General features: G+C 39.1%; 1 protein-coding gene across 1 annotated transcript; it reads left to right on the forward strand.

Annotated features, from left to right (window-relative positions):
• The first annotated feature begins 12,351 nt into the window (after positions 1-12,351).
• Positions 12,352-14,672, forward strand: LOC149134708 (uncharacterized). Its single transcript, XM_089355815.1, has 2 exons — positions 12,352-12,994; positions 14,569-14,672. Exons 1-2 carry the CDS (start codon positions 12,352-12,354, stop codon positions 14,670-14,672), a joined length of 747 nt encoding a protein of 248 aa, XP_089211941.1.
• The last annotated feature ends 13,202 nt before the right edge of the window (positions 14,673-27,874 follow it).

Raw genomic sequence — 27,874 nt, forward strand, 5'->3', positions numbered from 1 at the left:
AACTCTAACCCTAACCCTAACACTACGGTTAGGGTTAGGGCTAGGGTTAAAGCAAATTTAAAATGAAAAAAGCAAATAAAACGAAGGTATGGAGATTAAATACGCTTTACATCGCTTAGTGAGCCAAAGGAGTAAATGTAAACAACTGAATACTTGTCAGTGATTGGTTGAAATTATCGAAATAAGACAATTTTTTACATGAAATAAATTCGAATACAAAAATATTTTTCTGTTCTATAACACAAAATAGATAAGTATACGAAGTTTGAAAGTCTTTCGCTACCAAAAACACTACGTAAAACATTAATGAAAAATGTGGCCCCCGTTTTAAAAAAGATCCGCTGGAGTTATTCAATTTTTTCCAGAAAAAATGTTTTTTAAATGTTATAGAGATTTAAAGTTTGATCATTTTCACCCAGTCAGGAAATACGATTTCAGAGTTGTCATTTTGTGCGTGACTGCACTTTTTGTCAACATCCTGAAAATAGCACTTGTGTTTGTTATGAAACCACAGAATTACGCACGACATATAACCCCTTATACCGTTTTTTCCGGAGTTTTCAGGAAATTTTTGCGAATTTGAATTCTACACACGGGATTTCATACTATTATGCAAAAAAAAAAAAAATGAATTTTAGTGGAGTGTAGGCCTAGGCCTATTTGGCTACTATTTTTAGCACGCATGACAACCATCTGAATGACTGTGACAAAAATATGCTATCGATTAACGAGTCCACGTTTTTTATTACAAAGGCACGTAAAAGTGCATCCTTATTCTAGGCATGCCTAGATATCAATAAATGCAGATTTTATTTTTAAAAATTCATTGTCACCCACAAAATGTTCATATCGCCCACCATTTTCTAGAAATTCGCCAATCGCCCACTTGGGAAGCTATGGTCTAAAGACACATCGCCTTTGGCTGCCATAAAAAGCTGAACTCCAATTTGTTTATATAAGCTCGCTAAAAAGTTCTAGAATATTCCATGTGTAGTTTAGACAGGAAAATTAAACTTTCTTTTTTTGTTTAATAACATCCATCAAAAACTGACGCCAAAGGTTGGCTGGAAAAAAAATGGCAAGAGTTCACGATATAACTAAAATTAACCAATGTCAGAATTACCAATGTCGTAATATTATACATCAGACTAAGGCGGCAAGCTCACAGAATCGTTAGCACACCGGGTAAAATGCTCAGTAGCATTTTGTCCGTCTTTACATTCTGAGTTAAAATTCCACCGACGTCCACTTGCCTTTCATTCTTTCAAGATCGATAAAATAAGTACTAGTTGTAATTGACTTAACCCCTCATCCAAACCTGTTGGTTTCTGTTCGACTGTCGATTCGCTTTCTTACCACTGACATAACAGCAAAGTCGATCTCGGAACAAAGTCGTACTCAGAGTGAAAGAAGACAGCGCTGATTTTTCTTAGCTTTTAAATCGTTCTGTATAATCCTTTTTTATGGTTTAAAATTAGTGGAGGCGCAATGGCCCAGTGGCCCAGTGGTTAGGGCAGCGGACTCGCGGTCATAGGATCACGGTCTCGATTCCCAGACTGGGCGTTGTGAGTGTTTATTGAGCGAAAACACCTAAAAGCTCCACGAGGCCCCGGCAGGGGATGGTGGCGAACCGTGCTGTACTCTTTCACCACAACTTTCTCTCACTCTTACTTCCTGTTTCTGTTGTGCCTGTAATTCAAAGGGTCAGCCTTGTCACACTGAATATCCCCGAGAACTACGTTAAGGGTACACGTGTCTGTGGAGTGCTCAGCCACTTGCACGTTAATTTCACGAGCAGGCTGTTCCGTTGATCGGATCAACTGGAACCCTCGACGTCGTAAGCGACGGAGTGCCAACAACAACATGGTTTAAAATTATTAAAGCAAATGTTTAAAGAGTGACAGAGTGAGATCAAAGCAGCAAACCAATCGATATGTGAAATTTGAAACCAGCATTATTCACCAGACCTTCGAACGTGCTTCCAAGGTCGAATTCATGGAAGGCTCCACTATATGTGCTTTGATTGGAAGTGTTACCGATACAGGTGCAATAATCACGTCTTTTGTTTGTTGTCTAAGTACCACATATCGATTGGTTTGTTGCTTTAATCTCACCCTGTCACTCTTTAAACATTTGCTTAAATAATTTTAAACCATAAAACCGATTATACAGAATGATTTAAAATCTGAGAAAATCAGCGCTGTCTTCTTTCACTCTAAGTACGACTTCGTTCCGCTATCGACTTTGCTGTTATGTCAGTGAAGAAAGCGAATCGACAGTTGAAGTGAAAAGAAAAATGTTGCAGCTTCTGAATTGTAGTGAAAGAGACCGTAGATTGCAAAGTATATTTTATCGATTGGATAGCATAAAACTCTGTAAACATGGCTGCTTTTATGTAATTATATTCAGTGAGGCTTCCTTTGTTTAATATGAGATCACTTATTCGAAAAACAAATTTGTTGGGATAAGCGAGGTTTAACTTGTATATAAATAGTATATTGGTAACTATTCCACACTCACTTTGAAGAACAATATATTCTATACAACAATTTAATGCAGTCATTTGTAATCGAAGACAAAATTCAATATTCCAGTTAAAAATAAAACGTATGCACTTATATATAAAGTGTTGGCACCCCGTCGCTTACGATGTCGAGGGTTCCAGTTGATCCGATCAACGGAACAGCCTGCTCGTGAAATTAACGTGCAAGTGGCTGAGCACTCCACAGACACGTGTACCCTTAACACAGTTCTCGGGGATATTCAGCGTGACACAGTGTGACAAGGCTGACCCTTTGAATTACAGGCACAACAGAAACAGGAAGTAAGAGTGAGAGAAAGTTGTGGTGGAAGAGTACAGCAGGGTTCGCCACCATCCCTTGCCGGAGCCCCGTGGAGCTTTAGGTGTTATCGCTCAATAAACACTCACAACGCCCGGTCTGGGAATCGAAACCGCGAGTCCGCTGCCCCCTAACCACTGGGCCATTGCGCCTCCACTATGCAATTATACTAAATACATATATAGGAAAGAGCCAATGCGGGAGCTTCTGTTGTCACTCGATCTACTTGCGAAGACAGCTTAACAACATCTGATTATATCCTGTTTCATGAAATGATAGCTTGGATAATGTAGTTCCAGATTAAAGAACCGGATGGTGCTGACCGGAACACATTTGCCCTAAAGGTTTATTGAAATGGGTGTGACCTATATATATATCATATAGATATTTTGCAGAAACAACAGAGTGACTCAAGGGCCGAGAATTTCATGCGTTGGCACTTATCAAGCTAAAAATATCAAAATATCAAGCTATAAATATATATATATCTCATTCTGAGTTCTATTTTTCCTGTTTGCATCACCATACTTATACATACATACATGTAAAGCACTATCGGATTACTTGAATTCATATACTGTGACTAAAATCTACACACACACACACTGAGAAATAAAGTGAGACATAGATATGTGATAGGGTTAATATGTAATGTAGTAAGAAAATATTGCTAAACAAGGAATCTATAGGGTGTTAAAAAAAAAAACAAAGCAAAAAATAAATAAGCAAAGGAGAGTGATCAATGTATATTGATACCTAAATTATGTAATGCTGATAAGATTTAATACTATCGAAACATGTCCATAGAAGCATATCAAAAGAAATATGCTTTTTCCTGCCTTTCAAAATGTTACGAAAATGCCCCAGAGCAGTGTTATTTCATCTTCAACTACCTTTGTGCCAGAACTCGTTGCTTCTCCATACCTGACGACGCTATGAACACCAATCCTCTTTTATGAAATTATCAAACCAATCGTGACTGGCTTTAAATGCGTCTGCTGATGTCTCCTCCGTCGATCTCCTAGGGTTCTGTTTCAGGAGATCCCCATACAGCGCTCGTGCTTTCTCGCAGATGATGGTCTCCGTCATCGTATCCCCTGCGAGTTGCTTTTCGTTGATTCACAGGAGAAGTAATTTTTCCATCCTTTCGTGGACAGATGTGCTACTTAGAGAGACTGGAGACACCCTTCGCTATTGTAAAGGCCTTGATCTCGTCCTCTTTCTTCAGGATGGTGCAGATCGTCGACGTGCTTCGGTCGTATTGACGTGCTATGTCCACTACACTCACACCTCTCTCATGTGTATCAATGATTTCCTTCTTCAATTCTATTGTAATCAGCTTTTTCTTCTTCTCAGCAGTGTCCTTTGCACTAACCTTCTTAGGACTCATGGTTAAAACAACTAATTATTATAAAACAATAGCAAAAATGTCCAGAGAAAAACACAACAGGAATGCTGTCACAACCAGGTAAACACGTGAACTGAGCGAATGGAGAATGCGGTTGTCGGGAGAGTGTGTGCGAGCTCAGCGCCGACTAGCCGTCGCTTGTATGAAACTCGCTCGTACTGCGGATTTCCGCTCGTACTTCAAAACAAAAATCCGCACGAGCCTCGGCTCGTACAGCAAATTACTCGTACAATGGTGCACTCGTACTGCGAGGTTCTAAGACATTCTATTTATAAATTTATAAATGTTCTATATTATATAGAGCCTTGGTCTTTTTATCTCATTACGAAAAGTACATCTATATATATATATATATATATATATATATATATATTATATATATATATAATGCGTGTGTGCTGGTTCGTTTATGGTCCCGTAACTTAGCGGCTTGGCAAAAAGTAACCAATAGAATAACTACCAAGCTTTAAGAAAGTAAGTACTTGAGTCAATTTGTTCGACTAGACTCTTAATGACGGTGCCCCAGCATGGTCATAATCTAATAACTGAAACAAGTAGAAGATAAAAGGTAAAAGTAACAATACATCGAATTTCTCTACCCATTTTAGAAGCTTTATTCCTATGAGCTACAATTGTATGCTATTGACGTCATGAGAATTTAGAAACTTCGAGAGAACGTGAAATAACTTATTTAGGGACAGTGACACTCTAAGCATATAAAGCTATAAATAATATCATGTACATATTTAAGCCAATATTCATATCTCGAAGCTTCTAAATTCTTATGATATCCACAGCACACACGCGTGTATATGTGTTGACAAGAAGAAATGTCCATTCACACACATTTTTTCCTTTTATCGTTTTTCTTCTTTCAGTCATCAGATAGCGGCCATGCTGGGGCACCGCCTTGAATTCTTAGTCGAATGGATCAACACCAGTACTTATCGGTCTCTTTTACCGAACGTAAACATACCAACATCGGTTCTCAAGAGGTGGTGGGGAACAAACACAGATATACATATACGACCGGTTTCTTCCCGTCTACCAAATCCACTCACAAGGCTTTGGTCGGTCCGAGGCTATAGCAGAAGACACTTGCCCATAGTGCCACACAGTGGGACTGAACCCTGAACCATGTGACTGGGAAGAAAGCTTCTTACCACACAGCCACGCCTGCACCTATGAACACGAAAACAAAAAATAATCTACATATACGTACGCGCATCCAAGATATTTTAAACCCTATTTATATTCGATTATTTCTTTTGGTTATCACACTTACTTTTTCTACTTTATTCATAAAGTTCCAACTGTTGGCATTCCGTCGCTTACGACGTCGAGGGTTCCAGTTGATCCGATCAACGGAACAGCCTGCTCGTGAAATTAACGTGCAAGTGGCTGAGCACTCCACAGACACGTGTACCCTTAACGTAGTTCTCGGGGATATTCAGCGTGACACAGTGTGACAAGGTTGGCCCTTTGAATTACAGGCACAACAGAAACAGGAAGTAAGAGTGAGAGAAAGTTGTGGTGAAAGAGTACAGCAGGGTTCGCCACCATCCCCTGCCGGAGCCTCGTGGAGCCTTAGGTGTTTTCGCTCAATAAACACTCACAACGCCCGGTCTGGGAATCGAAACCGCGATCCTACGACCGCGAGTCCGCTGCCCTAACCACTTTGCCATTGCGCCTCCACATTCATAAAGTTCCAACTAGCAGCATCATTACTAACTACAGGTGAGTGGGTAGGGGTTGCAGAAGTAGCAACAATCGATGCTCCAGTATGATCACTGCCCTCGGTCAGGTATTAGCAAAGAGGAATACACACACACACACACACACAATATACACACAGTACCCACGCAATATACCTACACAATAAACAATACACACACAACACATACATATATACACATATACAAACGTGTACGTCTAGACAGAGACATAAATACATACGCAAACACACACACACACACACATGCACAATCACACACACACACGCACACATACACCCATATACATAGAAAATTCATCTGCCCATTCATCCATCCATAAATACATACATACAGCAGACAGACAGACACATAACAAATCAGTTAGGATGAGAAATACGACTGTTGACTAGAAATGCAAATTCAGAACAATGGGATGGTAAAATACGTGTACGACAACTATAATATCTTCATTATTTCCATAATATGAATATAGACATTGAAGAATCCTTTCCAATCTTCTTTTAATTTGGTTAATTAGATCGAGCATTTGTTTTTTTCTTTTTCTAAGCATCTCATTAATGATGCAGAATTATGTGCGATGACTGTGCCCGTTACCGACCCATTTATTCAAAGGTAATATTGCTTGACAAGAAAAAAAAAAAAAAAAGGTGGTTGCTTTCTAAAGCAACTATATTCCTTATAGTAAAAAGTCTTTTGAGAATCGCACCTGAATTTTTGTGACCATTTATGTATCAAGAAATCCATCGCCTCCAGTCTTAATTCACATAAGATATTTGGGATCTTTTTTAAAACGGGGGCCACATTTTTCATTAACGAAACACTTTGAAACTTGGAACACTGGTAGAATGTGTCATATAAAACATCTTTTTCTCTTAGTCTTCTTTAAAAAAAAAGAAATCCATAAGTTATTCCATGTTAAAGTTGTCGTATTTCTGTAATTTCAACCAATCACTGACGTCCATTCAGCCGATATACATTAAGTGCCGGCTACATAAACAAACGATTCTGAAACAATTAACCCTAACCCTAACCCTAACCCTACGGTTAGGGTTAGGGTTAGGGTTAGGGTTAAAGCAAATTTAAAATGAAAAAAGCAAATAAAACGAAGGTATGGAGATTAAATACGCTTTACATCGCTTAATCAGCCAAAGGAGTAAATATAAACAACTGAATACTTGTCAGTGATTGGTTGAAATTATCGAAATAAGACAATTTTTTACATGAAATAAATTCGAATACAAAAATATTTTTCTGTTCTATAACACAAAATAGATAAGTATACGAAGTTTGAAAGTCTTTCCGTACCAAAAACACTACGTAAGACATTAATGAAAAATGTGGCCCCCGTTTTAAAATAGATCCGATATTTGTGTAGAAGTTGGTCACATCAAAACTACTTACATTCGTTTTTATATTTACAGCTTAAAGGTAGACCTAATAATTTCCTATATTAGAAGAGAAAGGACGCGCAATGGCCCAGTGGTTAGAGCAGCGGACTCACGGTCATAGGATCTCGGTTGTGAGTGTTTATTGAGCGAAAACACCTAAAGCTCCACGAGGTTCCGGCAGGGGATGGTGGCGAACCCTGCTGTACTCTTTCACCACAACTTTCTCTAACTCTTACTTCCTGTTTCTGTTGTGCCTGTAATTCAGAGGGCCAGCCTTGTCACACTCTGTGTCACGCTGAATCTCCCCCAAGAACTACGTTAAGGGTACACGTGTCTGTGGAGTGCTCAGCCACTTGCACGTTAATTTCACGAGCAGGCTGTTCCGTTGATCGGATCAACTGGAACCCTCGATGTCGTAAGCGACGGAGTGCCAACAACAACGAATAGAAGAGAAAGATCTGTATATGTGATGCCTTTTGAACTATGTTGAGGTAATGTGTTCTTCAGGAAATATAATCCTATCAGTCATCCTCATTGTTCTTTGATGATGATGAGGAGGAGGATGTTGATGTTTTCTCATATTCAAATAACGATTTCTAATTGTTTCTGATTTCGGCACAAGACCAGCAATTCTAAAGAGAGGGGCTAATCGATATCAATGACCCCACTACTTGACTAGTTCTTTCTCTAATGTGATGAAAGGCAAAGTTGACCTCAGCGGGATTTGAACTCTGCATGTAAAGTGCGGGAACAAATGCTGCGGGGCATTTTACTGATGCTCTAACGATTCTCCTAATTCACATGCACATGGCCAGAAAGTACTGCAGGAACAGTTGATTGTGTCGATATGGCTTTGAACCACATCGGGCAATCTCGGTATGGTTTTTGAACTCAGACCGTAAAGGGGCATAACTAAATGCCGCAAGGCAGCACGCTTTGAGAGAAGATTCCAAAATATGACAATGTAAGGGAAATAACTGTGCAAGGGAGATAACTATACTAACTACATCTGCTAGGGGAAAGAACTCTTTATTTAAGTTTTAAAGCAAATTAAAATTTATTATGTAATGGTTTATTGATTTTTTACAGTTAATTATAGTAATTATCATCTGATCATTTTTAAATCACTTTTTTTTCTGGCCAAAATATTTAATAAATCGATTTTCTTTTATTCTATGTCGTTAAACAACCATATTAGATAGCTTTCATCTTCTTTTTACACGTTGTCTAGCTCAGTGTCTCTCAACAATTTTTTACCTATGGGCCTCTTAATTCCCATTTTACTTGGTCGGGCCATCCGAGTCATTCGAAGTCTTAAAAATTCCATTGCATTTTAATAATTAAATATAATTTGCAATTGTATAAAAATGATTATTAAAATACTTTGTGCATTGCAGAAGCATAAACCAAATTACTGCAGATAAGCTTTAACAACAAAATCTTATGTGAACCCTAACGGGCCTTATGGACCCCGGTTGAAAACCACTGGTCTAGTTTGTTTCCTATTCTTATTCATGGATATATATTCCCATATTATTGTTTCTACATTCGTATATATTACAAATGCTGTTCAAAATAACTTGCAGTATTTGCTCCACATTTCTCCTTCTGATTGCGAATCTCACTGCGCTCAACTTTGCCTTTACTTCTTCCGCGGTCTAATATAATATAACTGTACGCAGTTAAATACTGCATGTAGTTATAATCGACCAAATCTTCTCCCTAAAATTTCAAGCCTTGTGCTTTTGCTATAAACAACTATCTTTTGAAAAATTTAATGAAACAATTAATAATTCTGAATGAGTTATATACTTTAATGTGTGTACGACACATGTATATTAGTGTGTAACCATATATGTCTGTGGTGGGGAGTGACTTAAATTCTTTGGATTTTCCTGCATTTTCAGATAGTGATCTACTGCAAAATGAACTTGTACATAAATGCCGAAAAGTTCGGATTTTTAAGAAAATTCTTTCTTTTTTTACTAAATTAAAATTGTTTGAACAGGGCAGTCTTAAATGGTTAAAACAACTTTCCATTCACCGTAAGAAAAGGAAGAAATATATCGTTTTTTTTTTTTATCAAAACTTATATTAGTTTAAAATTAAATCAAAATTTATTGTTAATGAAAAAAATATGCAACATTCAAATTGAAGATCTTTTTCTTTTTTTTAAGATTTCGATTCAAAATTTTTTCAGTTATAAGTAGATTTTAACCTTTAAAAAGAATTATTGTTTACACATTTTGACACTTAATTCAAATGTTAAACAAATTGTACTGATGCCATCAGGAATTTCTTACTCTTTAATTGTTCGCACTAAGTGGAAATAGCAGTGACTATGTAAACATAGACATGTTTTAAACAAATCTTTTCTACTTAAATATAAATTCCGAAGAGCCATCATTCATGTCTTGCCCCAGTCACTGCCTTGTGTCTATGAATCATAGATAATCGATACCAGTTGTGCTCATAATGTACATCAATGCTGAGTTCTGTCTTTGTAAAAGTAAAGACACTCAGTTTTCGATAGCAGAGTCTATTTGGCTGTAAATAAGTACCATATAGAAGTGAAAGTAGATTAATGAAGTAAATCAATCATACTAAGTGGGTGACCAGCTGCAATGGCTACAAAAAGCGAGAGGTAATAAGCTACGAAATTCTTATATTCACTCGATTTCCTGTAATTCAGACCGCCTCATAGTCCTAGCAGACAAAATTGAAAAGGCGTTGCCCCGTATTGTTATTGTTGTTATTATTGCTTAACGCCAAGTCATTGCTGGTCTATGATCAGAATCTTTTCAGTTTCAACCAACTTAACTTATTTTATACCGACTACTACATTATTCATTGCCTTTTTTAAGACGGTATATCACGATTTAAGAGAGATTCGGTTGCTACTTTTAACACGACAAGCGACCATGCAAAAGCTCCCTAGTTGTTAGAAGTTATGCCGTATAATTAACGAGCGCTTCAGTAGTTTTCAGTGGTGTTTCAAATCCTATAATAACTAGTTTGTTGATGAATTAGGTTCTGGCGTGTTGAGATGTCTCTGGTTGCATTACATGACGCCTACGTATTCAAATGGTATCTTGACTTCCCAACAATGTGGTGGACAACCGCCCAAAAGCTAGAGATCCTAGCTATTTATTCTGTAAAACACATTATATAACGTGTCTAATATAATGTATCGCTGTAAGCGCTGATAACAGATTGGGATTGATGAATCATGTCATTACTTGTAATGCAATTTGTCGTACATACGGTAAATGCTACATAAGATAAACAAACCTACATCCTTTTTTGTGGGAGATTTAGTTCCTCTTGACATTGTATAAAACTGATTAGATCATTTGGAAAAGATAGAGAAATGAAGGTCATTGTAATAAGTAAGAGAGCATACAGGGTTTACATCAACAAATTCCACAAATAGTGTAAAACAGCCTATGGTGTTTAAAGCAATAGCAAAAATCAACATGTTTGATGTGACATGACGTGCCATATAAATGTTTAGGAAAGTGGGTTATACATCATTAGATGTACACCTGACTTTCCTATATTAAATTAGAACGGAACGCAGAACTCCAAACTGATCAACAACAACAATATTTATTTATGGTGGAAAATATACAGCTTCCAATTGTCCGGTTTCTGAGTAGCCTGAATGTAGATGTACTGTCCCTAGAGATGAATCGTTGGAGAGACAACTTGCTTCTTCCACACTCAATGAGAGAGCTTGTTTTAGACCGTCTTGCTTGTTCGCTGTCTGGCGTGGTAAGAGATGATGGAGAGACAGCTAGACACATCCTTGCTCAATCGCTGGCCAGCAAGAAAGAGCGATCAAAGCGGGAAAGCTTGGATGTTTAATTCCACGCATGCGTGAGACTACGCATGCGCACAGCGTTACTACAAATGCATCGTTTGTGTTATTCATTAGACTAGGCCCTTGCTTTAATACAGAGGGAGATCAGAAATAATCAAAATTATCGAACTTTTACGGAAAGAGAAATGAGATGTTACCTAGTCAAAACGGTAAAAGAAAGAAAGAAAGAAACCCTCGACTAATCAATCACAAGGGTTTCGAAATCAGGTACAAGACCAGTAATTTTGAGAGGAGGGGCTTAGTTGATACCATCGACCCCAGTTTTTGACTGGTATTGTATTTTATCGACCCCGAGATATGAAAGGTAAAGTTGAACACGGCAGGATTCAAAATAAAAACGAAAAGAGTAAAGACAAATACCGAAGCTCTTTATCGATTCTGCCAACTCGTCACCGTAATCAACAGCAACAACAAGAATAACCACCACAAAAGTAGAAGAGTTAGCATAAGCGGTGCTAGTCAACGACCTCCGTCACTTTTGTGACCTCTGTTAATTTTGCCTTTAGGTTCTAATTGCTAATAAGCTGCTCTTTTAATTTGTTGTTTGCACTTTTACCGTTTTGAAAATCAGCACAGGATTTCAACGGTTTTTCTTATAAGATTGACAAAGGAAGTTGAGTTTAACCGTAGGCGTTAAGAGCAGCTAATGAAAATTAAGGTGATCTGCACCCAAATTCGAAATCGAGATACGGCTGTGTATGCTAGGAGAATACCCACCTTTGTCAATCATTAAGTATGGTGCTTTAGCGGATTTAGAGTTAATTTAACTCTTATTTTAGCATAAGCGGCGCTGTCACTTTTGTGACCTCTATCAATTTGTCATTTAGGTTCTAATTGCTAATAAGTGACCCTTTTAATTTGTTTTATATATACAACATTCCGTTTGAGTTTTTCACATACGGAGGTCCTGAGCTGGGAAATCATCTGATGCTCCTTATCCTCAAGATTTAGGAAAGCGAGACTCCCCCGAACAACTTCCTCGATGCAATTATCACCATCTACAAGAAGGGAGACCGAGAGGATTGCAACAATTATCGAGGCATCTCATTCCTGAGTATTCCACAACTCCAGTGTGGGCTCTCGAGGCACAATCGACATGATCTCTTGTACTCGTCAACTCCAGCAGAAGTGTCAGGAACAGCAACAGCCTGCAATGTTCATCTTCTCGGATCTAAAGAAAGCCTTTGACAAGGACCCCCGTCCTGCAATGTGGGCCATCCTTGCCCAGTTTGAATGTCTGGAGGATTTCATTGCCCTGGTCTGCTCCCTTCACGACAGCATGGTGGATAGGATATGCCATCAAAATGTCCTCACAGACCCGTTTCTTATCACTAGGGGTCTTAAACAAGGATGCATCCTGGCACCAATCTGTTTCTCTTTGTACATGGCCGCCATGTTCAACGAAATCCCACTAGGCTCGCCTTCCATCAACATGCGCTATCGCTTGGAAGGCAGACTCCTCAATCTCGCACGCCTCTGTGCAAAGATGAGGACCTCCGCAATCTCAGTCCGTGAGATGCAGTATGCCGACGACAATGCCACTCCGAGCCGGACCGCATTTGGCCTACAAAGAGCAGCCGATCTTTACAACGCGGCTTACGAACGCTTCGGGATGAAGGTAAACACATTAAAGACCAAGATACTGATCCAACCTGCACCAGGCCAGAACAGTCCACCCACAAACATTAGCATCAACGGCAAACCCCTAGAAGAAGTTGAACACTTCATATACCTTGGAAGTATCCTTTCGAAGACCCCCACGTGTAAAAAGGACGTGGAGAACTGGATTGGGGCGGTCCATATATATATATATATATATATATATATATATATATATATATATATATATATATATATATATATATATATATATATATATATATACACACACACACATATATGTATAATATTTTGGACTGATAGGTATAAGTCGATTAGGATGTTTAAGTGTTAAATAGAGCATTTGAACAGTATAGGCTACATGTTGTCATTCGGAGACGTGATATATATCCTTTGGATCTATCTACTTCAGGAACTCTGCAGTATCAGTTGGGGTAATTATGTTAATTGAGTAACTAGAAGAGTGATTTGGTATTTAACTTTATTCTGTACAACCTCCGTTTCGACCCATCCTGCTATTGTTCTTGTGTTGGACTCTGTTCAACATGTTGTGTTGCATCCATTTTGCAGTCTAGATCTCATCAGGTACATCCACAGATAAAGTTGTGCCTCACTAAAATTCTTGAGTGTCGGCTGCCATGTTTTTATATGCCCGTCTAATTAGGGAATGAATAAAATGCAAGCGGACGCTGTACTGAATGAAGATTAATACCAAATCCATCTTACTGTGGACAAGGCTGCGTGGCGTTCGATTATAAATAAATAAAAAGTACGCATTGTGTACAGGACATCACCAACGAGTGAAAAATACATAGACACACGAGAGAAAAGTACAGGACAAAATACCAAAAGAAGGCAATTCCCCATCAGTTGTCGGACTGTTTATTACTCCCTATTTCATGCCTTTAACGACAAGATAGGAAAACTTCATAAGACAGCAGCATCCAGAAATTTTAAAAATATAAAATTCATGGAGAGTTAGGGCATCGAACGAACAAACAACGACAGAGTGGACGTTCAGAGTAAACAATCGACGAAGACAAACATTAAGAGATACTGGGCCAAGACGAATTGTAATGTGTAACACCTGGGAGAAATTTTTTCATGGAAATAGAATAATTAGAAGAGAAGAAAATAGCAGAAGAAAAATATCGGGAGCCGAGAGAAATGACATCCAGCCCGATGAACGTCTAGTTCAGAAAAGGCAGGGGCAAGAGAACTGGCCTGTAGTCACGTGTGAGTAACAGAGGCAGAGGAGAAAGAGGACAAGATAGAGGATGAAGGAAAGAAACAAAAGGAGTGAGGATGTGTGTGTGTGTGTGTGTGTGTGTGTGTGTGTGTGTGTACTCACACACACACACACATACATATTAAAGAGATTTGTTGTGTAAGGCTAGAACAATGCGTGAAGACAAAATAAACAGAAGGAAAAGAATACAAAACAAAGTTACAGTTTTACCTTATATTTCTATATTTCTACTAGCGCTTCCTCAGGACATTTGAAAAAAAATCTACGCATGTCACCTTTCTCACCACCACATCTGAGCAACAACTTTCTCCAACTACCAATTTTTTCAAATGTCCTGAAGAAGGAGTCCTTACCCCGAAATATAGAAATACGAGGTAAAACTGCAACTTTGTTTAGTTTTCTTTTCCTTTTGTAGTTTACTTATACCTTCTCGCATTTTTCTAGCCTTACGCAACAAGATCTCTTTAAAATTATATTATACAATGCTTCTCCAAAACGTCAATCATTACAACGGTCCAACCCATTATGCATCCGTCTTTCTCGGATGAGATACTGTATAACTAATTGTGGTGCATCATTCGGTGCATCTCCAAGTTTACAAACGCCGAGGCATAACAAGTATCTCAAGTCATATACATTATTTTAGATATTCTTAAATTAGAATGACTTGAGATGCTTGTTATGCCTCGGCGTTTGTTGTCCTCTTTCACAAATATGTACCAGCTAAATCGGAAATCTAAAATGGAACCATAGCTCTCGTCTCAGTTACGAGCTTGGAATCCTGATAATCCGTTACAGCACTTACCCAGCGTATCTATTCGTTTAGATCACCAGTGAACTAAACCACCATATTGTGTGTGTGTGTGTGTGTGTGTGTGTATGTGTGTGTGTGTGTATCATAAATATAGGCGTAGGAGTGGTTGTGTGGTAAGTAGTAAGGAGCTTGCTTACCAACCACATGTTTTCGGGTTCAATCCCACTGCGTAGCACCTTGGGCAAGTGTCTTCTACTATAACCTCGGGCCGACCACAGTCTTATGAGTGGATTTGGTAGACGGAAACTGAAAGAAGCTCGTCGTGTGTGTGTGTGTGTGTGTGTGTGTGTGTATGCGTGCGTGTATGTATGCGTTTGTGTGTCTGTGTTTGTCCCCCCACCATCGCTTGACAACCGATGTTGGTTTGTTTACGTCCCGTTACATAGCGGTTTGGCAAAAGAGACCGATAGAATAAGTACTACTCTTACAAAGAATAAAACGTAGTTCGTTCGTGTTGAGTAGCTGTATAAGGTCCGTGATTTATTCTGTTTTCGAGTTTCCCATGAAGTAAGATCTCTAAGTTTATTCTGGACCGGGTCTCTCTGCTGCTTCGTTTGACCTCTAGGAGTGACTCCAGGTCCTCTAATAGCACTGAGACCCCAAAATACCAGATGATCGCGCCAGGCGGAATACTCGATATCCTTAACTTGGCAGTTCTTCTCGAGAGATACATCAGATACAGGACACACTCCTCGCTCCAACGAAGAGGACCTTGATGCTGGCACTTTTGAAGAGGATCTCGATGCTGGAAAACTGCCTTTTTCTTTGCATGTGGGCCAATCTTCAGAACCTTCTCCACTTGTCTGTTTGTGGCTGGTTCGGCTCGCCCACATTTTGGTAAGACACATATTTAATGAACTGTTCTTTTCCCTCGTTTTTCCATGATTCCAGGAAGCACAAGTATCACTGCCTTACCCCTCTCAAATTTAATAATTTTGGTGGTGGTGGCTTCAGCCAATTTCCTATTTCTCCCATCCAGGGCTTACGGAAACATTTCTTTTTTTGAAACAATTTTTTAAACATTGTTTTTTGAGCTAATTATGTCGGTAAAAACGTTTTAATTTGTTGCTCGTGCTGCTGGTTTGTGGAGGCACAATGGCCCAGTGGTTAGGGCAGCGGACTCGCGGTCGTAGGATCGCGGTTTCGATTCCCAGACCGGGCGTTGTGAGTGTTTATTGAGCAAAAACACCTAAAGCTCCACGAGGCTCTGGCAGGGGATGGTGGCGAACCCTGCTGTACTCTTTCACCACAACTTTCTCTTACTCGTTCTTCCTGTTTCTGTTATACCTGTATTTCAAAGGGCCAGCCTTGTCACACTCTGTGTCACGCTGAATCTCCCCCAAGAACTACGTTAAGGGTACACGTGTCTGTGGAGTGCTCAGCCACTTGCACGTTAATTTCACGAGCAGGCTGTTCCGTTGATCGGGTCAACTGGAACCCTCGTCGTCGTAACCGACTGAGTGCGTGTTGGTGGTGGTGGTGTCGTTACTTTTTTTCTCTGGTATCGTTGTTGCTTATGTTGTCCGCGAGTTCTGTTTTAGTTTTTTTTTTTTTTTTTTGCTCACTGATTTTTGTGTCAATGGTCTTTTAGGGAAGTGAGTGATGGGAGAGGAAGAAAACTTTTGTGGGAAGTTTGGTAGAAGGAACGATTCTCCTCCTCGATGCTTTCATGACTGTTGATGACTCCATCTTGTATATGTATTTTTTTAAAAGTAGACAGCTGTTTTATGGAGGCAATTTTTTGCCCCCTATGGAGCAAAAACCACGGAACACTAGTCAAGACATTGTTGGTGTGCTTATTAACAAATTAGGACAAAAAATTAGCATATAAAACGTTAACAAAGTGGTGAACACAATAATTATAATCGAGAATCCCGAAGCATGTTCAAAAGTACGTCAGTACTACTCCGCAGCAAGAAGAAGAAGAAGAAGAATGTTGTTATTAACCAGCCATAGCATCAAATCATTCACCATATCCAGGTATGTAGAAATTAAACTTTTTTTCAAACGTCAGCCAATACTTAACGGGTTTTTGACCATGTTAATTTATGTAATCTATTATATCACTATTAACAATGCATACACATAATACACACACACATACACACACACATACATACACACACACACACACATACACACACACACACACACACACACATATATATATATGTATTCACAGACTCATGCGTGTATATATATACTTATTCTGCCGGAGTCTTTTTACCTACCCGCTGAGTTACAGGGAGGATGGTAGAGGAGACACACACACACACACACACACACACACACACACACACACACACACACACACACACACACACACACACACACACACACACACACACACTTCTGTGTGTGTGTGTGTGTGTGTGTGAGAGAGAGAGAGAGAGAGAGTTTGTATGTGTGTATGAGTGTGGGGGGCTTGAATGCAAGTAAGCATGTCTGTATGAGTTCATTAGTGTACATATGCATCCCTAAGGATACATTCTGCATACGTACACATGTATATATATGTAGATATGTGCGTGAATAATTTCCTAACGAACGTCATGATGTTATAGTCAGCTTTTATTCTAATCACAAACATCGTGGGAATATTTTAATCAGAGAGAACAAGGAAAAGAGAAAGACAGAGAGAGAGAGAGAGAGAGAGAGAGAGAGAGAGAGAGAGAGAGGCGGGGAGAGCATTATTTCATTGTAAGAAATGCCTCCAGCTTGATTATTTCTCCAGTAATGCCAACAGCAATTTATTACACAGACGTATAATTTGACCTCATCAAACAAATTAACGAATAAATCCTACATAACTTTAGGCAATTAAAACTATTTTGTATGCAGCAGATTAAGTTAAAACTATTTTTTGCTATTGTATCATTCACAGTTAAGATTCTTTATTGGAATATTAATCACTATCAGTATTTGAGCGGTACTTTATTTTATTGACCTTGAAGAATGATAGGCCACGTTGACCTCAACAGGATTTGAACCCCAGAACGTAAATGTACAGCGCAAATTTTTTATCATTATAAACAAACTATTAGTGTAGATTGTTCAGCAAAAAAATGCGGAAAGCCTTTCTAGGACAACGAGAGACTGCTATCGTATCTTCTCTCATATGTGAAAAAAAAAAAAAAAAGGGTGGTTGTGGCGGGGAGAGAGAAAAGTCTTATTACCTCCGCCTTAGCGAAGGCGGAGGTATTGTTTTCAGTCGTGTTTGTTTCTCCGTAGACAAGATATCTCAAGAAACGCTGGATGGATTCGGATGAAACTTTCAAGGATGTTTGGCGTCGTGACTGGCACGAACAGATTAGATTTTGGGATCGATCCGGTACCGGACAAGGATTCTGGATTATTTGTTATATTTTACATGAAGTATTACGACCTTACGTTAATTTTCAAGTCTTTCTTTGACTATCTCCCTCGAAAGCACGCTCATGGTTTCCATGTAAGTTATGGCGGCGTTGTTGTTTCCAAAGTTTTATTTTCGTTTCTCTACAATTAATTTTACTCGTATCTCTATCTTAGTAGAAACTGATGGATAAAGAAACCAGACTACATAAACAAACGACAGCAAAACCGTTCAGTAACAATAATAAATTTAATTTATCCTTGACAATTTTAAATTTTACCAATTTTAAATATATCGCTCCTGCTTAAAACCTCTTACCTACTTGACTATTGCATTTCTAGCTCTGCCTCGAAGGAAGCTTTACTTCTTGGACACGTGTTTTTGTGCGCAACGATGTTGTTAAACCTCCGTTAACAGCACCGTATGCAGGTCCTTTCCATTTTCTTTCACTATAGATCTTTCACTATAATGGTCATAAAGACACTATATCAGTTGATAGACTTAAAAAGGCCTTCATAGAGAAAACTGTCCCTGTTCTCATTGCAGATCACACACACACACACAGCATTACCAATACGGCCCGCACACCCACCTTCACAGTCCATGACTAGCATTGGGATCGATCAAGTACCGGATAAGGATTCTAGATTACTTTTCCGTTTTTTTTTACTTAATTTTTGAGAGCAGTCGAGTTCATTTTTGCCAGGGGACTGGGTACAGTGCGGTGGAGGCTCGCCTCGGGGAGGCGGCCAAAGCGGGGCTAAGTTCAGCAACTCCCTTGAGAGCTGAAAAAGTGGTGCTTCTACCCGCATACCTTGGAAGGCGCACTTTCAGCGTTGGGAAGGAGGGTATACCACCCGAAGTTGATGTGGTCTTGGTTGCCGGCTCCTGTGCTGTTCGGAGGCGAGGAGAAGGTGATGGTCGTCCAGGACGCATGGGTGGAGAGTGCAGGTTGGAAGGGTCGGACCCTGGACATGATCATTCGGGGGTCGACGAAGGGTTTGGAAGGCATGACGGAGACCATCACAATGGGGGACATAATGTTGAGAGTCAAGGTGGAGAGTAGGACGCTGCGGTGATATAAGTGTGGCCTAGAACGGCCACATCAGAGCGGACTACCCTTCGCCACCCAAAAGAGCCCAGGAGGAACCCAGGGACGAGCCGGCGAGGGAGGGGAGGCTTTGCCATCAGCAGCAGTGAGGGAAAGGGAGGAGGGTGAGACGTGGAGGACAGTGGGTGGAAGAAGCCAAGGGAGGGGAAGAGAGCAAGTCATACGGATTTGGACCCTAACCCACACCCACCCCACACCTTCTCTGCCCCATACAGACGCCAAACCTGCCCGCTCCTCTCCGACACAAAAATCAAAAAGGAGAAGCACTCTCACATCGGGGCCCCCAAATCTCCCCTCCCCCGGCTAGGGAAGGGGTTTACTTTGCGTTGATGTGTGATGGTGCGAACGGAGAACTGAGCATAGAAGTGGCGTCGTAGAAAGACCTAGTGATTGTGGATACGGATGAGTACGATAATATAGAGGGGTGGCATGTATGCTTGTGTGGAGGTGCAATGACCCAGTGGTTAGGGCAGCGGACTCGTGGTCATAGGATCACGGTTTCGATTCCCAGACCGAGCGTTGTGAGTGTTTATTGAGCGAAAACACCTAAAGCTCCACGAGGCTCCGGCAGGGGATGAGTACAAGGGTCGATGTAATTGACTGCGTCACCTCTCTCTACTTTGCTATCCTTTTCCCGAAATTTAAAGCAATTATTTTCTTGGTTTTTAAACCAGTGAGGTGGCAGAATATTTAATCCGTTGAACAAAATGCTTAGCGATACATCTTCTGGTTCTTTATGTTCTGAGTTCAAATTTCACCGAGGTCGACTTTGCCTTTCATCCTTCGGGGGTGATAAAATATGTAACAGTTGAGAGCTAGTGTCGCTGTAATCCATTTAACACTTTCCCTTAAAAATTGCTGACTTTGTACCAAAAATAGAAAGAATTATTACTATTGTTGTTTGTGTTGTCCAACCTCAGTGCAACTCTGAGTACGCCTGTAAAATGGAAGACATTCTAACAGTGATTATTACATTATAGGACTACATTATCAACTGGGCTCTTTCTTTAATAACTCAAATTTCTTATAAAACGGCTAAAGTGTTACTGCAAGGAAATTTGCTTGCAACAGCGAACAGACAGATTTCCTTCACTCGAATTCCGTTTACGCTGAAGATAGTCCGAATTCATAAAATACAAAGTATATAAAGAAGTAAAAGTGTCAAACCAGATTCGTGAGTCATTGAATAAATGAATTTTGTAAGAAACAGAATTAGAAAGAACTTAGTCATAACAGTCATAAAAGTTCTATAATTGATTACGCAGAGAGTCAGCAGAAACTAGTAAGGCTACAAGTTTTAGTCTTTTTTAACAACCATTTATGAATTTTAAAGTAGACCAACAAGTTATCAAAGAAAATGATTTGTAAATATTTTGAAATGTAGGTGTTGGTTGCAACAAAGTAAATCTCCCCTACTCTGTCCATTACCTTTCTTTTAAAAGTAGAAAAAGAAAAAAAACTATAGCTTTGGTACACGTGTGTGTGTATAGTTATGCGAAGGCGCGTGACCTAATGGTTAGGTTGTGGCAATCACGATCGTAAGATTATTAGGTTTCGACCCCAGTCCACTCAGCTGTAAACGAGCACCAAAAATAGTTGGAAAGTTAACCCTGCTACTGACCGGCAAGCCGTTCAGGGACGGCGAAGGTGTAATTTGAGTCGCTTATACGCCATGCAAACTGGATTAAATTCCGCTTTATAAGTTATAAAGCTTATGAAAGACCAGTGGCTAAGACTTGTGTGTGTGTGTGTGTGTGTGTGTGTGTGTGTAAGAGAGAGAGAGAGGTGGGGTTTATAAAATAACGAGAGAGATTTGTGGGCGTCCTGAGACTGGTGAAATATAAACTGTTAATGTTGTTTAGCCACATTTCAAGTTAGCCTTAAGTAGATTCATGGGTCAAAAATAAGCTAACCATTATCATCTTCGCATTTTCTGATATTTTACGTTTTGAGTCAGAATCCCTCCGAGGTTAGCTTTGCCGTTCATAGTTTTCAGGGTGTTATATCCTTATGGATAAACGAATACACTGCAACAGTATAATAAAAATATAATCAAAACAAACGCCAGTAACAACATGTAACGTAACAACAATCTTTTAAGAACCAACAATCCAACACTGTAAACTTTGAAGTCCAACTTTGAACTTTCAATGCACGAATTGTGGAACTAGCATAAAAATATTTCTTTATTGCCTACACGAGGCCAACACAGAGGGGCAATACAAAGACAGATAAAAACACAACAGTGGGGACAAAAAAATCGAATGAAAAGGATGAATCAAATAATGAAAGGAAAAATTAAATGAAGCCACTCGACCCCAAATCCAGGCGACTTTATCTTTGTTATACACTATAACTTACTCTAAAACACTTTTAAACCTAATTAACCACATAGAATCTCTATAATAAAATCTTTAAGAAGTTTGTTGTAACCTATCGTTCTTAATATACACCTGGTGTCGATTTTTTTTTTTTTTTTTTTTGCCAGTGAAAATCATTGTTCTCGTATTCTTCCAGTCTTGATGTGTATTTGGGGCCTACTATCACACAACCATAGTCCGAGGGCGGCTCCCCAAACTCTACAATGATTACCTTTATCCACTCATCCTAACTGTCTACCTCCTTAGATTGCTTAGCATGTTTTGCATTGTAAATCATTATACTTTTTTTTATCACAGGCTGGGGGTTGGGAAATTTGGGGGCTCATGTGTGCTTGTGGTTAATTTGTCAGTGTCAGGTGCGGTAGGGTGAGGGTTGGTGTCTGCAATGGAAGAGCGGGACAAAGTGGGTCTCGGTGGGTGGGAAAGAGATGGGGGTTATCATTCACAGATTGTGCTTTCTTCCTCCTCTTTCTGCTTCTCTTTCTAGCCGTTTCCCATCCATTCTTTTTCGTTTGGTTTCTACTTCATCTTTGGGACTAATCTCACTGGTTCCCGTAGGTGCTGGAGGTGCAGTTTCCTTCATCTTCTCCGGAACTTCTTGTGTTCTTACGGGCAGTAGAGGACAACCCGCTGTAATGTGGCCTTTCAGGCCACATTTGTAGCAGCGAGGAATTCTGCCTTCGACTCTAACCTTGAGTATTACATCGTTGACCATTATGGTCTCTACGATATTTTACAGGTGCCTCGGGGCTGCCTGGATTACCATATCCAGGCTCTGCCCATGCCAATTTTTATGTGCAGTGCTGGTTGCTTGGAGAACCACTGTCATTTCTTCCATGCCCAGCAGTATAGCAGCTACTAGCCAGGCCACATTTATTTCTGGGCTATATCTTCTACCCTTACCCTGGAAGCACGCCTTCCAAGGTACATTGGCAGAAGTACCACCTCATCAGTTTTTAAGGGAGTTACCGAGAGTAGGCTGGCAGTAGCTTCATCTCGGAACCGCACCTCCACCGTTCTAAACTTTCTTCCTCTGGGAACGTACGAAATTCCCTGCCAGATGGGTTTTAATGCCTTTTCAATTTGAATTGTAGTCATTAATTCGATTTTCTTGGTTATGACAGAGTAAGTTCTATAGATTATCATTTTTTCTTAGGTTTTCTGTAATACTTCTTGGGGAGGGGACACCTTCACGTCGTTCCCCCACCCTATGAAGCACGTTCTTGTATTTACCAAGTTCTTTTACATCAATTTCTTTGTTGTGGCTTTTGGCCACGGTCGCAAAATTCTTTTTTTTTTCTTGTCAATCACAGAATTTGCTTTCAGCAATTCTTCCTCGGAAGAACTCAGATTGTCGTACTCTATTTTAAACACTCCCTGACTTATTCATACCGCTACTATTTATATGTAGTGGTCCAGTCTATTCTCGCCAGGGAGTATCGTCGTCTTGTACAACACGGAGTCAATAAAGTATGTACCAGTCGAGTATTGGGTTCCATGTTATTGACTATTGCATTCTCTCAACATTTCTGAACTTGTACGTATTGTAGAAATAATTATTACAGATTGACAGTCCCTGAGCCGAAATTCCAGGGACCGAAAATCTTGGAAATTTAGTTTGTTCTTTTTTAATTTTTCTGGATTTCGAAATATTTTTTATATATGCACCTATATAATGAGACAGCTAAGGAAAGGGATCCAAGTTTAAACACAATATCCATTTACATTTTATAATATGGCTTATACATACACCCTGCATGTACGAGGGAGTGCTGAATAGTTCCTGGCTTTAGGGGTATCACGAAAGGCCTGGTTGGAGACCCAATCTCCAACTTCTTTTACAGGACTTAGAAAAACTGAAGGACCGCTACAATAAGTGTGTGTATCTGAGAGGGGGATATGTTGAATAAAATCATAATTAGCTGACCTTCCTGTATTTTATTTTACCCAAAGCCAGGAACTTTTCAGCACCCCCATCGTAGTTTTATATAAATTTATTATAATTTGTTTTTAATACATAATAACATCGAAAACTATGATGTCAGTCTCGATGTCATGTTGTGAACAAAAGGTTACAATACAATTAGACCATTCGTACTTTGTTTTTACTATAAATGTATTAAGTTTTATGTAAAGTGTAAAACGTGATTATGCAGGTAAATTAAATGAAACTGAAAAATCTCAGCATTTTCTTTTTAAAATAATGTACAAGAAATGACGCTAGTCATGTTACACTCATACACGAAGGTAAAATTCAGATCTCACGTTAGAATAACGTTTTGTGTTTACTGTACAAAAAAATAATTAATAATGATCACTTCTTACAGATTGAAAGATAAATGCAGCCCCAGGCATTACTACTTTGTCAAACCCGAGAAACTTGAGAGAAAAATTACGTTATCGGTAGTATCACTGTAAGCTGGAAAGTTCAGTAAGTTATCAACATCAACCTACTAAGTTATGTTTTGATCAAAAGGTTACAATACGTAAAGACTTCTGTATAAAAACAAAACATGGAAAGTGATTACAGGTAAACGTAATTAAAACTGAAAATGTCAGCATTATATTTGTAAAGCAACTATGACGCTAGTGTCATTACAGTGTCTCTGCCTCGTTAACGAGGGGTTTTGTCGCAGTGGTCTCTCATTAATTTTATGCATTGACAGTGTTATGAATGCGTACTACCATTGTCGTTTAATAAGTCCATTACGCATTTGCACCATACTAACCATGGACAACTTTTTTACTATGTTCACAATGACATCATCATTTTCACTGTTATCATTACTCTGTGTGTTGTTTCCGTGTTTTTATTAACTTCTGTTTATCACATTCAGCATAGAACTTCAACAGTTTGTCCTTCTGTTTCTTCAGGCCGTAGATAGTCGTTGTTACAACACCAAACTCCTCAGTCAGATACTTCACCCTTATATCGCTGTCAAGTTTTTTCCACAACTTAACTTTCCGTGATATAGAAAACACAAATGTTTTCTGTTATTCTTTTCACTAACACTCAGCATTTTCAAAAATATCTTCACACTACAAGGCACGAAACGGGCGGTAATCACAATGAGTAAGAAGCAAAGATGTTATTGCGATGACCGCTGACAGCAAACTGCCACCTACTGGCCAATTTACTTGGACTGGAGAAGTCACATCCAGGGTAGGTGAGGTCATGTGTCATAACGGCACTCAACAACTATACTTGGTAGAATCTCCCCAAGACTTTGTGGAATTTTCCATTTGAGGCGTGTCATGTCAGCTTTCCCAAAACTTTCGGGTATTTGGAATTTCGGATAAAGGATTTTCAATCTGTATGTATATATTTTCGAAAGAAAAAGCAATATAATTGTGTGTGTGTGTGTGTGTGTGTGTATTAGCGAATAAAAATAGCGCAAAAGTTACACACGAAATAAGCGCTTGGGATTTTTTTATTGTAAGACCCTGTATGTAAAGTTTTGTATAACATTAGCGAGTTAGGTGGTGACATCTGGTTTTTGCATGAATCAGCATGAGCATCTACAGGTCATATCTCTATTCATGAATACCTTCTCTATTGGTTCTTTTACAGATTAATTTACTTCTTATATATTCATTGGTGAATCATGATTTGCCTAGTTGATAGAAATATGGACGAAGGAAAATACTGTTGCAATCTAATATTGCAGTGAGTTGAAAAACTTCGATGAAATTAGATTATCCGAGCAATTTGTTCACAATTAGTGTTTAAAATCTAAAACCAACAATTAAGTACGATAACTCAAATTCGACCAGTTGGTAGAAATTTTTGAACAATACATATAAATGGGGATTGGTGTGGAGCTGGTTTTATAAAGTAAGCTGTTAAAAGTAACGGGCATATTTTGGTATTATTCGACCTCTTCGGCAAAGCAGATTCTACTTATAGGGCAAAACTGAACGTGATCAATAACAATACTCTCGTTTACTTGTTTCAGTCATTTGACTGCGGCCATGCTGGAGCACCGCCTTTAGTCGAGCAAATCGACCCCGGGACTTATTCTTTGTAAGCCTAGTACTTATTATATCGATCTGTTTTGCCGAACCGCTAAGTGACGGGGACATAAACACACCAGCATCGGTTGTCAAGCAATGCTAGGGGGACAAACACAGACACACAAACACACACACACACACACACACACACACACACACACACACACACACACACACACATATATATATATATATATATATATATATATATATATATATATATATATATATATACATATATACGACGAGCTTCTTTCAGTTTCCGTCTACCAAATCCACTCACAAGGCTTTGGTCGGCCTGAGGCTATAGTAGAAGACACTTGCCCAAGGTGCCACGCAGTGGGACTGAACCCGGAACCATGTGGTTGGTAAGCAATCTACTTACCACACAGCCACTCGTACGCCTATGGACTGAACCCGGAACCATGTGGTTGGTAAGCAATCTACTTACCACACAGCCACTCGTACGCCTATGGACTGAACCCGGAACCATGTGGTCGGTAAGCAAGCTACTTAACACACAGCCACTCCTACGCCTATAATATTTAATTATGAAAATACTATAGAATTTTTAAAAACAGAATTGGTTTGAGGGTCCATCCGAATAAAATAAGACTTAAAGAGGTAAATAATGGTTGAGAACCACTTGTGTAGTCGATTAGATTAAAGCCCGTACTTGGCTTGTTCTTATTTCATCGACACGGTCAAGAATAGCGACAATTTTGACAAGATTTTCGCTCTGAGAAAACAACTACATAAGACGTTAAAGTCCGGCATTCTACTCATTTTTTAACTTTGTAAAACAATATTAATGACATGTTGATCTATTTTTCTATAACTAAGTTGGCTCGTTTCCTATTTACTTTCTACAATCTTTACGTACATACGTGTCTGAGAGAAAATGTAAGAGAAAGGTTGTGTATGTGTATGTGTGAATGTGTCTGTGTGAGTGTGTGTGCGTGTGTGTGTCTGTTTGAGTGTTTGTATGTGTGTATGCGCGCGCACACGAATGTATCTGTGTGTGAATAATGTGGACGGCACGAGACATAACGAGATATTACGCAGATGTCAGAGAGCTCACGAATGGCGTCTATGTCAACAAACGGATACGAGTAGTTAGGTGACTTAATAACAGGATGCTATAGTGACAAGTTGGTAAGATGATGGCAATATCACGCAAGGTATATGGTGAACGTTAAATAAATAAGACATAAGCTCTATAACGCTCGACACACATTTCTTTCATCGTCGGAAAGCCCCAGGTATTTTTTTAATGTGTGTTTTATGCCTTTCTAATGGCTGCCGTTGTTATTGTTGATATTTAACCCTGAGGTAACTTTGATGACGCCGACGTATGATCAAAAGTGATTATGCCGTCACCATTCTGTTTTGTTTAATCTTTTTTTCCGGATGTGTGTAATTGTTATTTTTCCCCTCTTATATAAAGGATAGCTTGATCCAATGTGCACATTTTAAAGGAAGGTAAGGCTTGTTTTTACTGTACGGTCACAGTACTGAAAGAGTGTATATGGAGGACTAGAATGGAAGGTTTTGTGACAGGGACCTTCGTTTCTGGCCCCGGTTTGCTATATTATTTCAGGTACCATTTGAAAAGCAAGATAGGGTTGGAGAGGAAGACCCTGCCACCGAGTGAATACGAAAAACGAAGGAAGGATGTGGTGAGAAAGATGGGTGTCAGTAACTCAGCTTAATCATCGAAGAAAGGAAAAACGAGTTGCTGGACATTATAGGCTGCCGGGTTCAATCGTGTGAACCTGCTACTTTGTATAAGTTTTATCACGAAATGACTTCTAGGTTTGTTTTTTTAAAAATGATAATAATAAATAATAAATAAATAAATATTAAAAACACAAAATATTCTCGTTTAAAAGGCAAAAGTAAGCCAATTTTTCATTTCAAGGCTAAAGTAAGCCAGTTTTCCGTTTACTCATAATTAAATTTTTAATGTATCATTCGAACTCACATAGCCTTTTTGTATTTGTCTGTCCTGTTATGTCCATTTCTATGTATGATCTTATGATTGTAATAAAGATTCATTTTATTGATGGTGATAGCGT

The sequence above is a fragment of the Octopus bimaculoides genome, chromosome 7 (assembly GCF_046866305.1).
Source record: "Octopus bimaculoides isolate indiv1 chromosome 7, ASM4686630v1, whole genome shotgun sequence".
In the NCBI taxonomy this organism is placed as follows: domain Eukaryota; kingdom Metazoa; phylum Mollusca; class Cephalopoda; order Octopoda; family Octopodidae; genus Octopus; species Octopus bimaculoides.

Excerpts from the sequence above, each read along its gene's own strand:
- LOC149134708 (XM_089355815.1), top strand. The coding sequence starts at position 12,352 with ATGATCTCTTGTACTCGTCAACTCCAGCAGAAGTGTCAGGAACAGCAA. Across the intron at positions 12,995-14,568 it reads ACACTTCATATACCTTGGAA|CCTTACGCAACAAGATCTCT; the intron begins GTATCCTTTCGA and ends GCATTTTTCTAG.